The sequence below is a fragment of the Neopsephotus bourkii genome, unplaced genomic scaffold, assembly GCF_033783945.1.
Source record: "Neopsephotus bourkii isolate Nb327-2 ecotype Australia unplaced genomic scaffold, CSIRO-AGI_Nbou_v1 NB_1680, whole genome shotgun sequence".
In the NCBI taxonomy this organism is placed as follows: Eukaryota; Metazoa; Chordata; class Aves; order Psittaciformes; family Psittacidae; genus Neopsephotus; species Neopsephotus bourkii.
Window position 1 is genome coordinate 422,154 of NW_026902154.1, and position 13,206 is coordinate 435,359.

At 52.7% G+C, this 13,206-nt stretch overlaps 1 protein-coding gene across 1 annotated transcript in view; it reads left to right on the forward strand.

Annotated features, from left to right (window-relative positions):
* Positions 1-10,170: 10,170 nt before the first annotated feature.
* Positions 10,171-13,206, forward strand: part of PSKH1 (protein serine kinase H1) — a 31,037-nt gene continuing 28,001 nt past the window's right edge. Inside the window, exon 1 of the mRNA XM_061375890.1 lies at positions 10,171-11,216. Coding sequence (XP_061231874.1) covers positions 10,278-11,216 — 939 coding nt within the window. The 5' untranslated portion in view covers positions 10,171-10,277. The remainder of the gene's footprint in view (positions 11,217-13,206) is intronic.

A 13,206-nucleotide genomic window follows, 5' to 3' on the forward strand; every position in this document is an offset into this window, starting at 1 on the left:
GATGATACAGGCAAAAAAAAAAAACCCCAGGGAACTGAAGTTCATATCCAGGTCCAAGTGGGATTTACAATCATAGAATCACAGAATCCCAGACTGGTTTGGGTTGGAAGGGACCTTAAGGCTCATCCAGTTCCAGCCCCCTGCCACAGGCAGGGACCCCTTCCACTAGACCAGGTTGCTCCAAGCCCCTGTGTCCAACCTGGCCTTGAGCACTGCCAGGGATGGGGCAGCCACAGCTTCTCTGGGCACCCTGTGCCAGGGCCTCAGCACCCTCACAGGGAAGAACTTCTGCCTTGGATCTAACCTGAATCTCCCCTGTTTCAGTTTAAACCCATCACCCCTTGTCCTATCCCTACAGCCCCCGATCAAGAGTCCCTCTCCAGCACCCCTTCAGGTCCCCCCAGACACTGGAAGGCTTGCTGAAGTTAAACCAAGGGATGTGCTGCAGTTTAAGCTGTGTCTCCCAGTGACAGATGCTGTTATTCCCATCCCTGGTGCTGGCATATTTCAGGTATTTTTTTTCCCACCATACTAAAACCCACCATGGAAAACCAGTTCCGCTGGCCTAGGACTGGTGAAGTGACCCCACTCCAGGGCACAGCCACCTGCCCCTGCCTGCCACATAAAGCGACACTGAAGTTGCCAGTGGCCACCCCATCCGGTGCGCAGGTCACCAGTTCCTGACAGTGGTAGTGCCGGTTCTGGCCGGCACGTGGGAAACCCATCCTGCTTGGCAGAGGCAGCAGCACCCTGCCTGCCAGAATCCCCCAGCCAACACCAGCGCACCGTGCCGTGGCCCACACGAGGCTCAGCTGCTACCGGGAGCAATGAGGAAGGCAGCGACGTGCTGCGAGTAGCAAGTTGCTGCCGTTCCTTTGATCCCCAGGGTGGCATTGAGGCTGTTCCAAGAACATCCTCATGCCCAGTCATGGGACAGGGTCGGGGTGTTGGTCTGGGAAAGCCTTGGTGCACTGGCTCATATCTAAAGGCTGTCAGCATGTGAGTGAGAAGCTCAATTATCACTGTTCTCCTTGATCCAGTGAACATTACTGTTTGTTTCAGTGCAGAACCTCCTCCTGCGGGGTCAGGTCGCTTCCCTCTGTGATCCCCAGGCTCTGGGATGTCACCATGCTCCCCTGACACCCTCTGAGTCTGGGGAGTGCTGCCTGTATTGCTGTGTCATTGCACATCCCGGGGGGTGAGCGGCTGCTGCTGCTCCCTCCGCTTTAAGGAGGGACCCTGTGTTTATTTCACCTTATTTATGTCATTAACCAGCCCTGAGCTGGCTGGGGGGTGCCACAGATCATTGCAGGGGAGGAGTGGGGCCATGCCTCTGGCAGGCTGCTGTGGGAAGGATGTCACTGAGCCTGGGGGCTGGTGCCACACGGGACAAGGCAAACCCCACCCCAGCTCCCCTCATCCAGCAGCTGCTGCTCCCCATGTTTAATGCCAGCACCGGGAGGATGGATAATCCTCCAAGTCTTTCCTTCCCAGTTCCTGACAATCCTGTGTTTAAGGGTGAATTAGTGCCAGATCCCCGCAGGATGGCTAAAGAGGATAAACCCAGATGGGCACCGGCCACACATGCACAGAACCCGGCACCCTGCTGCCAGCTCCACAGGGCAAAGAGCGGGGGATCACTGTTCCCCATCATCCTGCTGCTCCCCATTGTCCTGATGCTCCCTGTTGTCCTGTTGTGGGGTGGTAGGAGGTGGCCAGGGAGCTGGAGAGACACCAAAGTGATGGTGACACCAGCGTGCACCAAACTGCGCCACTTTGATCCAGCCAGGAGCTTGGGGGTGCCTGGGGAGACCCACAGACACCCACCAAATACTCAGTGTGTTTGGTCCTGCAGGCAGAAACATGGGCTGCACATACAGTCATGGAATTGAACACTGATTTAACTGGGAAGGGACCTTAAAGCTCATCCAGTTCCAACCCCCTGCCACAGGCAGGGACCCCTTCCACTAGACCAGGTTGCTCCAAGCCCCTGTGTCCAACCTGGCCTTGAGCACTGCCAGGGATGGGGCAGCCACAGCTTCTCTGGGCACCCTGTGCCAGGGCCTCAGCACCCTCACAGGGAAGAGCTTCTGCCTAAGAGCTCAGCTCAGTGTCCCCTCTGTCAGGTTAAAGCCATTCCCCCTTGTCCTGTCCCTACAGGCCCTTGTCCCAAGCCCCTCTCCAGGTTTCCTGCAGCCCCTTGAGGCACTGGAGCTGCTCTCAGGTCTCCCCTTCAGGAGCCTTCTCTTCTCCAGGCTGCCCCAGCCCAGCTCTCTCAGCCTGGCTCCAGAGCAGAGCTGCTCCAGCCCTCCCAGCATCTCCGTGGCCTCCTCTGGACTCACTCCAACAGCTCCACATCCCTCTTGTGCTGCTGCCCCAGAGCTGGGCACAGGACTGCGGGGGGGGTCTCCCCATAGCACAGCAGAGGGACAGAATCCCCTCCCTGAGCTGCTGCTCACTGGGGATGCAGCCCAGCACACGGGGAGGATCTGGGCTCAAGCACACACTGAAGCTGGGTCACGGGGAGCTTCTCATCACCCAACACCCCAAGTGCTTCCCCTCAGGGTTGCTGCCATATGTATCCTACACCCCTGGCTATGTCATCAGTGTCCTGCACATGGGCACATATCACCACACATGCCCTGCACCCTTGGTTATGCTACCATGTGCGTCCTGGAAGGTATACACATGATAGGTGTTGCCACGTGTGACACCAGAATATGTCACTGCACAGCCTGCACACACTGATGGTTCCAGGGAGCCAGGGCTGGGATTTGGGAATGCTGGGCTAGGATGGCCCTAAGGGCCACCACTGCTTGGTAACCCCCATGGTCCAAGGGCTCATAGCAAAGCATTGCCCTGAGCTCACTATCTCTGTGTCATCCCTAATCATCCTTCAAGAGGGTGGCAGCAAGGACAAGCACACCAACTGCCAGGAAAGCAATCTGGGTGCTCCAAAACCAGGACAACTGTCTGTCCTCCCATGGGGTTCAGGGTCTGTGGCAAGGGTTTGGGCCAGTCCTGCAGCCTTCTCCTGCCATGGGAAGGGTCAAGGTCCTTGTTCCTGGCTCCCTACATCTTAAATCAACTGCCCAGGCTGAAACCCACGGTTGCTGGATGGGGGGGAAAGGGACTGATGGCCCGCAGTGCCAGGAGCCCCTTGAGCATGCAGCGTGCTGGGAAAACCCATCATTCTGGTTATGAAACTCCTGCGACCTACTTTGGACTCCCTGCTTTTGTTCTTAATTCTCAGATATGGCCGCTCTCCAGATTTTGCCCATCAAGGCAAATTAATTGGAGTAGATCCTAATTTGCTCTCTGCTATTCTTTGGGCAGAAGATTAAATGCTCTGCAGACATTATCTCCCTCTCTTTTGTAAGAGACAAACCTGAATTAGAGGAAAGAAAAGGGAGGAGGATAAAGGAAGGCTCAGTTAGGTTGGACTGATGTTAGAATTTACTCTTTGCACTCGCAAAAGGGGCTGGGCAGCTGGACCCAGATAGTGGCACTATTCTGGGCAGCTCTGTGAATGAGATGGCACATGTGTCACGGAAACACAAGGGCTAGCCTCCTGTCCAACGCCTTCACCATGGAATGGTTGAACCCTCTGTTCCTTTGATGAGGGAAATTCCTCCTGGCAAAGTGGGCGGCTGGGGAACAGCTCCTTGCCTGTGGGAATGCACTTGGGTATCCCCAACAGGATGGGCTGAAGCTGTGCCAGGGCCACCAGTGGAGGTGGGATGGCTCGTTGCCTAGCCATGGTACCCAGTGCCACCGTCCGGGTCTGGTGTCCCCATGGAGATGCACACCCAAGGCACCCCAGAGCTGCCACCAGCATTGCCGGCTCCTCAGCATGCCAGGGTCAGAGGGAGCCTTGGGACCATGCATAGCCTGGAGGACACTGTGTTGCTGCTGTCTGAGCTCCTGTGGGGATTTCTGCAGAGCCAAATGTCCAACCTTCCATAGGGAAACACCAAAGGCAACCTCAATCCCCGTGCATCAGACACAGCTGGAACGGCTGAGCCAGAGTCACCTTCGCTCAGCCCCCAACCTGGCACCCCATCTGCATGCAGCTTTGGGGCTGTTTTGTCCCCAGAGAGGCATATGGGATGTTGGATTTCTTTTGTAAGCAGCTTTAATTGAACATCCCCAGGCTCCGACCTCCGCTCAGCCTTGCTGGGACAACCTTAACCTCTAGCTCAGCATGGCCATGGAGCCACAGGCTTACTGCTGTGTAGGGCTGGGATGTGCCTCAGAGGAAACCTGTGTTTCCTGCTTTCCTTTGTGCCTGTTGGACAGCAGATGAGGGACTCTGTTCTCCTATGGCCTAGCACAGCAGGAAGCCACAGGCTCACCCTCGACATACAGCCATGCCCCAGCAGCTTGGGGGTGCTGGGGGATGCAGGAGGTGGTGCTGGCCATTTCCATCACCCCAGAGGAATTCACAGCTCCTTACACAGCAGGGAGGCTCTGGATTCAGGTGGCAGTGCTGCAGGCAGGTGCTGAATGCAAAGGTTGCTCTGGAGGTTTATTATTGCAGCTCCTGACCCATGCAGGATTGACCTTGGTACTGGAACTGGGTGCTCAAGGCTGACTCCAGGAAGCTGTGCCTCTCCAAGGGGGGAAGATTCTTTGCCTCTCTGGGTACCTGGCATTGCCCTGCTGGTCTCAGGCTGCATTTAGCAGCTTCCACAGGAGAAGCCATGAGGAAGCTGCGGACAGGAGATGTAAAACCCTAAGAGGAGCCCATCCTTGCAGAGGGATGGTGATTCCCAGGAGGGAGCAGCCAGGCCATGGGGACAGCTCTGCTGCTGCTCCTTCCTAGAGATTCCTGTCTTGACGGCCTGGATCCTTTGCATGGCTCCAGAGGCAGGCTTCAGGTCTGGGGTGGGGGGAGAGGGGATGGGGAGTAAAAGCTGGCATAGGACTTCTAAAGGGGCAAGCAAGGAGGAGCGGGGTGAGGGTCCTGTCCTGGGAGAGCCACATCTTGGAAGGCAGAAGACAGAATAAGGTGACATTCTCTCTGGCAGCAGAACAAGCTGTTAGTCCATGCCCAAATACAGCACCACTGCATAAGCGTGCCAAAGATTATCAGGAGTTAAAATCATCGGAGTTTGGCCAGATCAGTGCTGGTGGGACAAGGGGCTGAAGAGACTCCCAGAGGGCTTGTGGCTTCAAAGCCTGTTCCCTGTGCTAGACGCTTACTCTGCTGATAAAACTTCTTGCTGTAGCTGAAGAAAGGACCTAACATTGAGTAAAAGGCGTTGGGGGTTAACTGACACTGACCCAGAACTCCAAATGAGTGCCCAAACCAGTGGGCAGTACACCGTAGATGAAAAGATGGTTCACTAAGATCTCTGCCTGCTCTCCAGCTTTGTCACAGGTTTCACACTCCTGCAGCAAGCGACCAGCCCTTCCTGGCCTCATCCCTATGTAGTCTGCTGCATGGATGCGTTGGGTTTGTGCAGATGCCTGGTGTGACACTCTCTTGGCTCCAGTGGCTCCCAAAGCACTACCACACAGTGAACAACAAGGAAGAGCTGCTCTGACTGCAGTTCTCAGGAGTCCATGGTTCTGTCCCAAGAGTTCAATAGGGGTTGGTTGGCTCTGACACTGTGCTGACAAGTAGTGACTGTCTCATTTGGTGTTCTCAGGAGCTGGTCAGGAACCAAAGCTGAGAGGAAGCAGCCAATAGAAGATGCAAAGCCCTGAGGGAAACCCATACTTGCAGAGTGTCCCAGCAGCTGTGGGCAACGGGAGGCTGCCTGCTGCTGAACACTCATCTGCAGCTGGTGAGGAGAGGCACATGGTTTTTAACTTGCTGGTGACACCAAGTTGGGATGTCCTTGAGAAACAGCCTAAAATAAGGGGATCAACTTTAATAGGCAAAGTTCTACATGTTGGGCATGGGCTAAACCACCTCCCGGGGACAGCGTGGGCATGACTGGCTGTGGAGTTATCTCCAGATGGAACATGGAGGGGTTGTAAAGCTGGAAATGTCTGAACTGATGACAACAGCACGCATCAGCAGGTACAGCGTTTTAAACAGCCAAAGAGGCCAGGAACATTAAAATAAAACCAGCTATTTTGAAAGGCATGGGAGGAGTGTGAAACAGCCCCTCTTCAGCTGAACTGTGTTGGGAATGATGCAACAGCTGGGCTGGAAAACAAACCCAGTGGTGGTGTGTTTGTGTCTTCCCCAGAGAATGAAGCGTCATCCTGCCCTTATCCTGCTGCTCTCAGGTCATCCAGGGCTGAAGCACGGAGTGCCTGGTTTAGGATGGGGAAAAGGTGTGAGGAAGAAAGTCCACCAGCAGATATAAAGCAAGCTCTACGGGTTTTGTGGCACTTAGCAGCTGGGGAAAAAAAAAGGAAAGCAATGTGCCTTGTTGTTCTCTCATGCACAGAGCGAGCCCTCAGGGACCGGGTTTTACCTGCCAAGGAAAAGGGCTGATGCTTCCTGGTGATGCTCTTCCAAAGGGAGTGTTTTCCCAGAGCCCTGCAGCCCAGCAGGAAGCCCCAGTGGGAGCAGCAATCCCAGGCACTGCTGGGGATCTGCTGGGGCTGGGTTCGGCTGCAAGGAGCTGTCCTTCCTCAGGCAGCCCTTGTGAGGCAGGAGTGTGGGGAGCTGAGTGTGTGCCAGCCCTGTCAGGGGGGACTCCTGCTCAGCCTGGGGGCTGAGGGCATCCTGGCACCACTGGGATTGAGACTCCCAGGTCCTGGGGGAGTGAGGCGGGTCCTGAAGCACTGAAGGGGTCAGAGTCCAAGGAACCTGTGAATGATCCATAGAATCACAGGATCCCAGACTGGTTTGGGTTGGAAGGGACCTTAAAGCTCATCCAGTTCCAACCCCCTGCCACAGGCAGGGACACCTTCCACTAGAGCAGGTTGCTCCAAGCCCCTGTGTCCAACCTGGCCTTGAACACTGCCAGGGATGGGGCAGCCACAGCTTCTCTGGGCACCCTGTGCCAGCGCCTCAGCACCCTCACAGGGAAGAGCTTCTGCCTGATGTCTAACATGAACTTCCCCTGTTTAAGTTTTAACCCATTTCCCCTTGTCCTGTCACTACAGTCCCTAATGAAGAGTCCCTCCCCAGCATCCCTATAGGCCCCCTTCAGATACTGGAAGGCTGCTGTGAGGTCTCCACGCAGCCTTCTCTTCTCCAGGCTGAACAGCCCCAACTTTCTCAGCCTGCCCTCATACGGGAGCTGCTCCAGCCCCTGAGCATCCTCGTGGCTTCCTCCGGGCTTGCTCCAACACCTCCATGTCCTTCCCATGTCCATCCCTGGTACTCCAAGCTCCCCGCCAGCACCCGCCACGAACCCGCGGGTCTGGGCGGGCTCCCCGGCGGCCCCGGCAGGGGGCGGTAGAGTGCGCCCTGCCCGCCCCCCGCAGCCGCGAGGGCTGCGTCCCTTCCCGCTTCGGGTGTCCCCGGCGCTCGGGGATGACGTCAGGAGGCGGTGCGGAGCCGCTGGCCGCAGCGGGCGGAGGTGAGTTTGGGGGGGCCGCCGCCCCAGCTCAGGGGGACAGCATCGGCCTTGTCCGTCCCTGCCTGCTCCTGCCTTGCTGCCGGGGTGCTGTCGGCTCGGCCTCGCGGTGCAGCAGCGGTGCGGCCCGGAGGGCGCGGGCGCGCCGGGCCCCGGCGGCTCAGCCCTGCCGCTGCCTGAGGTGCTGGGCGGGTCAGGGAGGGCGCCCTGACCACTGGGCCGGGCGGGAGCGGGCGCGGTGCTTCCAGGCCTGGAGCCGAGCCTGCCGCGAGAGGAGCCACCGGCCCGGTGCTGGGTCCCCTCGCTGGAGGGGATGGGGAAAACCGGCGTGGTTCGGGATGAGTTATGAACAATAGTCATAGAATCATGGGTGGTCTGGCCGACTCCGGCCTGCGCCAGCTCCAGCATCGCAGGCTGCAGTGCTGCAGCAGCCCCAGCCCCGGATTTCCCTGTCAGCCAAGCAGCTGCTCACACCAGGTTCATGTCAGGCAGTAAGGAGCACGGTTAAGGTTTATTAGTAACGCTAAAGGTAAGGTGCTGTGTGCGAGCATCTCGTAACGCAGTTAAGAGTTGGTGTCTTAAAATTTCCTCTGTGGCAGCTCGTAGAAAAGCTAAGTTAAATCACTTCACCTTGTCAGATAACCTGGTTACTGGTGGAAGGCCCACTCAGCCTAGGGTGGGTTAGTCAGTGCCTGACACCCCTTACCACAGGGCCACCTCCAGGAATTCAGAGCTGAAGGAGGCTTCTGGATCAGTAACAGGTGAGGTGCTGCCCTGCTGAGCTGTGGGATGCGATGTGCTGGTGGTGCTAAGGAGAGGAGTGTGTGGACACTGAAGCATAAACCCCATATTCCTTCTCACATCTGCAGCTTGGGCATGGTGTCCTCTCCCATATCTTGGCACCTGTCAAGTATTTGATGTCCTGCTTGGATAGGGCTTGGGATGTTCCATTTCTCCAGTACTTTTGTTCCTTCCTCCAAATGGCTGGTGATTATTATACAGGAGCATTTCCACAAGCACTGACACGGACTTCAGTATTTTGTTGCTGGCTGTGGCATGATTCTTTTGGCTTCACAGAGATGCTTACACATACAAGGGAGAGCCACAGACATACTGGTAGTTGCTGCCTTATCTCAGTTAATGTTATTACTGGATTTATATATGATGTTTTCAAGCTCAGCATTTGATCCTTCTTCTTGGTTTTATTTACAAATGGGACATTTTATAGGAATGCTTCTCTACGAGTGGAATTACTCTGTAATAATCTGTTTCTGGATGCTCTCATTTGATTTCTCTGTTAACTTAATCTGTTTCAAGGTACAACAATGCTGGGAAGAGCTCTCAGTGGGAGGCATTATTCAGGGCTAGCTGTAGTTCTTGATTTCTTTATTGGCATGGTACTTGAATCTGAATGAGCACCCAGTTACAGGACGGTGCTTGGTGAAAGTCAGCTGAGCTTTCTGTGAAGTTGGTTTTTATTTCTACTCCATTGTTCGTGCATGTTTAACTTCCATGAGGAGTTACTTTGATGATGTCTGATTTTAAAACTTAATCTTAACAAAGCTTTGTTTTCCTTCCAGATTGGATGTAGAGATTAAGCTTCTTCCAGGCATCCCTCTAAAACGTGTATTTCTCCATGTAATCCTCCTGATGGAAGACCAGCTGGGGTTTCCTTCCTGCTGTTCAAGCTGACTGGCTGCTTGGAGAGGTGGTGAATGGCGAACATATTCTTGGTGATGGCAAGTCCTACAATTACATTTCAAGTCTAACGACATCTCCATAGCCTTCTGTGAATGCTCAGGCACCATATTCCTGGGATCTAAGCCAAAGAGCGGAATTTAAATCTGCCTGGCTAACTGCCACAGCACAGACAGGCAGTTTCTCCATCTCCTAAACCAGTCATATTGTTTTAATCAAGACTTGCTGAAGTCCATCTGATTTGGTTCTGTTGGAATACAGTGTGGTGAGCAAGACCTCCTCCTAGTCTGGAACAGCTGGTAGAAATTCCACTTGCACTTCCTACATGCATCCCCATATGGAGAACCAGAAGTGAAGCAAAACTAAGTCTAGAATCATAGAATGGTTTGGGTTGGAAGGGACTTTAAAGCTCATCAAGTTCAAATCCCCTGCCACAGGCAGGGACACCTTCCACTAGACCAGGCTGTTCCAAGCCCTGTCCAACCTGGCCTTGAACACTGCCAGGGATGGGGCAGCCACAGCTTCTCTGGGCACCCTGTGCCAGGGCCTCAGCACCCTCACAGGGAAGAACTGCCTAAGAGCTCATCTAAATCTACTGTATTTCAGTTTAAAACCATTTCCCCTTGTCTTGTGATTAAATGCTCTTGTGAAAAGCCCCTCTCCAGAATTTAATTATTATTAAGAAGTTGTGCCTGGAGAAGAGGACCTCCAGAGGTCTCTTTCTAGCTCAGCCAGTCTGTAACTCCATGCTTCAGTGCTCAGCTGGGAGCAGTAAACAGGCTGTGCTTTATAAAAAGAGATACTGTGTGATTTCCAGGACTATCTGTTTTGACCATGACTCTGAGTTTACAGGCACTATTACCAGTAGCTTATGAGGAAAGCAGCAGAGCTTTTGTCAGAGTATGTAAGTACTGCAGAGTACTTCACGTGCTCTGCAGTAAAGTACACAGAACATTCCAGACTCCTTGTTTGTGGTATTTATTTGATTTGTTTCATTCTTTTCCTAAGGTTCAGATGTGGAAATTGCCCTGGATGTGGTTGCTGCTGCTGCTCTGGGAAAATGCCTTGATAGGAAATTAACACCATTCAGTGATGGGCTGTGGGACAAGCAAAGTGCTTCCCGAGCCCCCCAGAGATGTGCAGTTAGATCTGGTGAAAAAAGTTGAACCTTACACAGGCCACAGTGAGATATACAAGCATTTCATCAAGGATGACTGCGGGATCAAAGCTGGCTCTCCCTCACCTCCACAGCACGCTAACCCGTACCCTGGGAACCACTTGCCTGCCCACTTGGACCAGCCTGAGCCGCGCAAGAACAAAGTGGCTAAATACCGTGCCAAGTTTGACCCCAGAGTGACAGCAAAGTATGACATTAAAGCCCTGATTGGGAGAGGGAGTTTTAGCCGCGTTGTACGGGTGGAACACAAGGCCACCAAGCAGCCCTACGCCATCAAGATGATAGAGACCAAATACCGGGAGGGGAGGGAAGTGTGTGAGTCGGAGCTTAGTGTGCTACGCCGGGTTCGCCACACCAACATCATCCAGCTGATTGAGGTGTTTGAGACCCAGGACCGTGTGTACATGGTGATGGAATTGGCAACTGGAGGAGAACTGTTTGATCGGATCATTGCTAAGGGCTCCTTCACTGAGAGGGATGCTACACGTGTGCTGCAGATGGTGTTGGATGGTGTGAAGTATCTGCATACGCTGGGTATCACGCACCGGGACTTAAAGCCAGAGAATCTGCTGTATTACCATCCAGGAACAGATTCCAAAATCATGATTACAGACTTTGGGCTGGCAAGTGCTCGGAAGAAGGGAGATGACTGCCTGATGAAAACCACATGTGGGACCCCAGAGTACATTGCTCCTGAGATCCTGGTCAGGAAGCCATACACGAACTCTGTGGATATGTGGGCACTGGGTGTCATCTCCTACATTCTCCTCAGTGGCACTATGCCCTTTGAAGATGACAACCGCACCCGCTTGTATCGGCAGATCCTGAAAGGAAAATACAGTTACTCAGGCGAGGTGAGTGTGCCAGGGGTTATGGTGAGGGGAAGGCGAGCAAGAAGGTCTTCGTAGATGTTTCTTTGTGATGACCAGAACCTGGCTGTTGTGTGCAAGGTGGTAACATCACCAGGGTTGAAAAAAAAGTCTGTGATTCTGGTTTTTAAAATCCTTTTCTGTTTTCTCTCTGCTTTCCAAAACCGCTTCCAGTGCAGCATAGAGAGCTCCTTTTAAAAATGTGTGTGTAAAGAAACAAGAGGTCTCTTCCTGTAGAAGAGCACGGGGGTTCTTGTGGGTTTCTAGCTGGGGAGACCTCAGATGTGGTAAGCTGCTGCTTGATACTTTGCTGTTGAAACTTGTGCCAGGGTGAGTGTTTGCAGTGTAGTGTGTACATACCTTGTCTGATTTCTGATACAAATCCAAGTATAGTCTGAAAAACACCTTTATGGCAGACAAAGTGTCACTTGCTTCTACATCTGGAGACATTAGCATTTCTGAAATCAATTTGCATTGTGTCCTGATCTGAGTGTGTGACAAACTGGAGGATTAAAGGGTAGTTTTCTTAAATAACTATGAAAGGAGGAACCTTGGGAGGTAGATTTTAGGCAGAAGCTACATGCCTCTACCGTCCTAGAGTCCCATTACTCCACCATTGCCACAGCTCTTGCAGACTTTCTTCTGGTCATGATGGGAGTTCTCAGCTATCAGCCACCTCCTTTACCAGCACAATTGCCAAGTATATGCGTAACCTCACTGAAAATCACACACTAGAAAGTGGGGGCATCCAGATTTGCAAATTGTGCTTCTGCCTATATCCCTCACTGCAAGACTTAAAAATTTAGCTTTTTAAGCTCTAATAAGAGGGGAAAGTGCTTAGGTTTCTGCACACCATGACCTTGTGAGAGGAAGCCTACTGGGGAAGTGTTAATGAGTGTCTGAGTTTGTGATTCTGAAGTGACAGTAAGACAACTGTCAAAAACCCAGAATAAATTAATGATTGCTCTCATAAGCTTAGTTGTGACAGGTATATTGGCATTTTACTGATGTATGGAAGGACTCTTAACATGTTAAGGCTTAAACATGTTAAGCTGCTTTAGGATTGTGGTTTTTTTAAAAATGAATCACTCTCTGCAGGGTTTTCAGAGGTGTCACAAAGTCTTTTCTGCTTCAAAGCTGTCGCGCCAGCTTGTGTTAATAGATGGAATATCCAGTTACATGAAACTGAGGAATATTGGCATTAGCATAGGAGGCCACTGAGGGAAGCCCAGATTTGACACCTCTGTGAGTTTTGTTATTTCTTCCTGTGAGCCCTCCTCAGAAAGTCCCTGTGTGTGCAGAAGAGGCACAAAAGTGAGGAGTCATAAAACCCCAAATTTGTTACTTTCTGGACCAAATGCATTCCTTTCTTCAGGAACTGCAGTACTTGATTCATTCCTTGCCAAAAGTATTCTATCAGCTGCTTCCTTGAACTCCCAGGAACTGCTTACTTGCTTCCTTGAACTCTAAGCTTCTGCTGACTTTGGCAGCCTTTGCTGCTTGGTTAATTTGGTTAATAGGATTTGTTAACCAGTTGCAGAGTTTTGTAGATGCAGTCGGGTTGCCCTAATGCAGAAACAGATGAATTACCAGCCACACATAACATCTGCAGGGTCACACTGAAAGACAAAGTCCTGTTTACTGTATAACCAGCGGTGGCAAATCTGTTGTGAGCGATCTGGTCTCGTGTAAGGTGTCCCTGCCTGTGTCAGGGGGTTGGAACTGGGTGAGCGCTAAGGTCCCTTCCAGCACAAACCAGTCTGCGATTCCATGATTCCAGGGCCTGTTCTGCCTGTTATTGCAAAATGTGGTAATTCTGGAGTCTTAGAAGCAAGCGGTGGCATACAGGTTTGGCACCTAGTAAGTTATGCTGATGTGAGCTGCTAAGGTTAAAAACAAAGCTGAGGAAGTAGTGAGAGACCGTATGATAAATCAGCTGATGTTTGGTGTGGACAAACTTGAACTGGTCCCATGG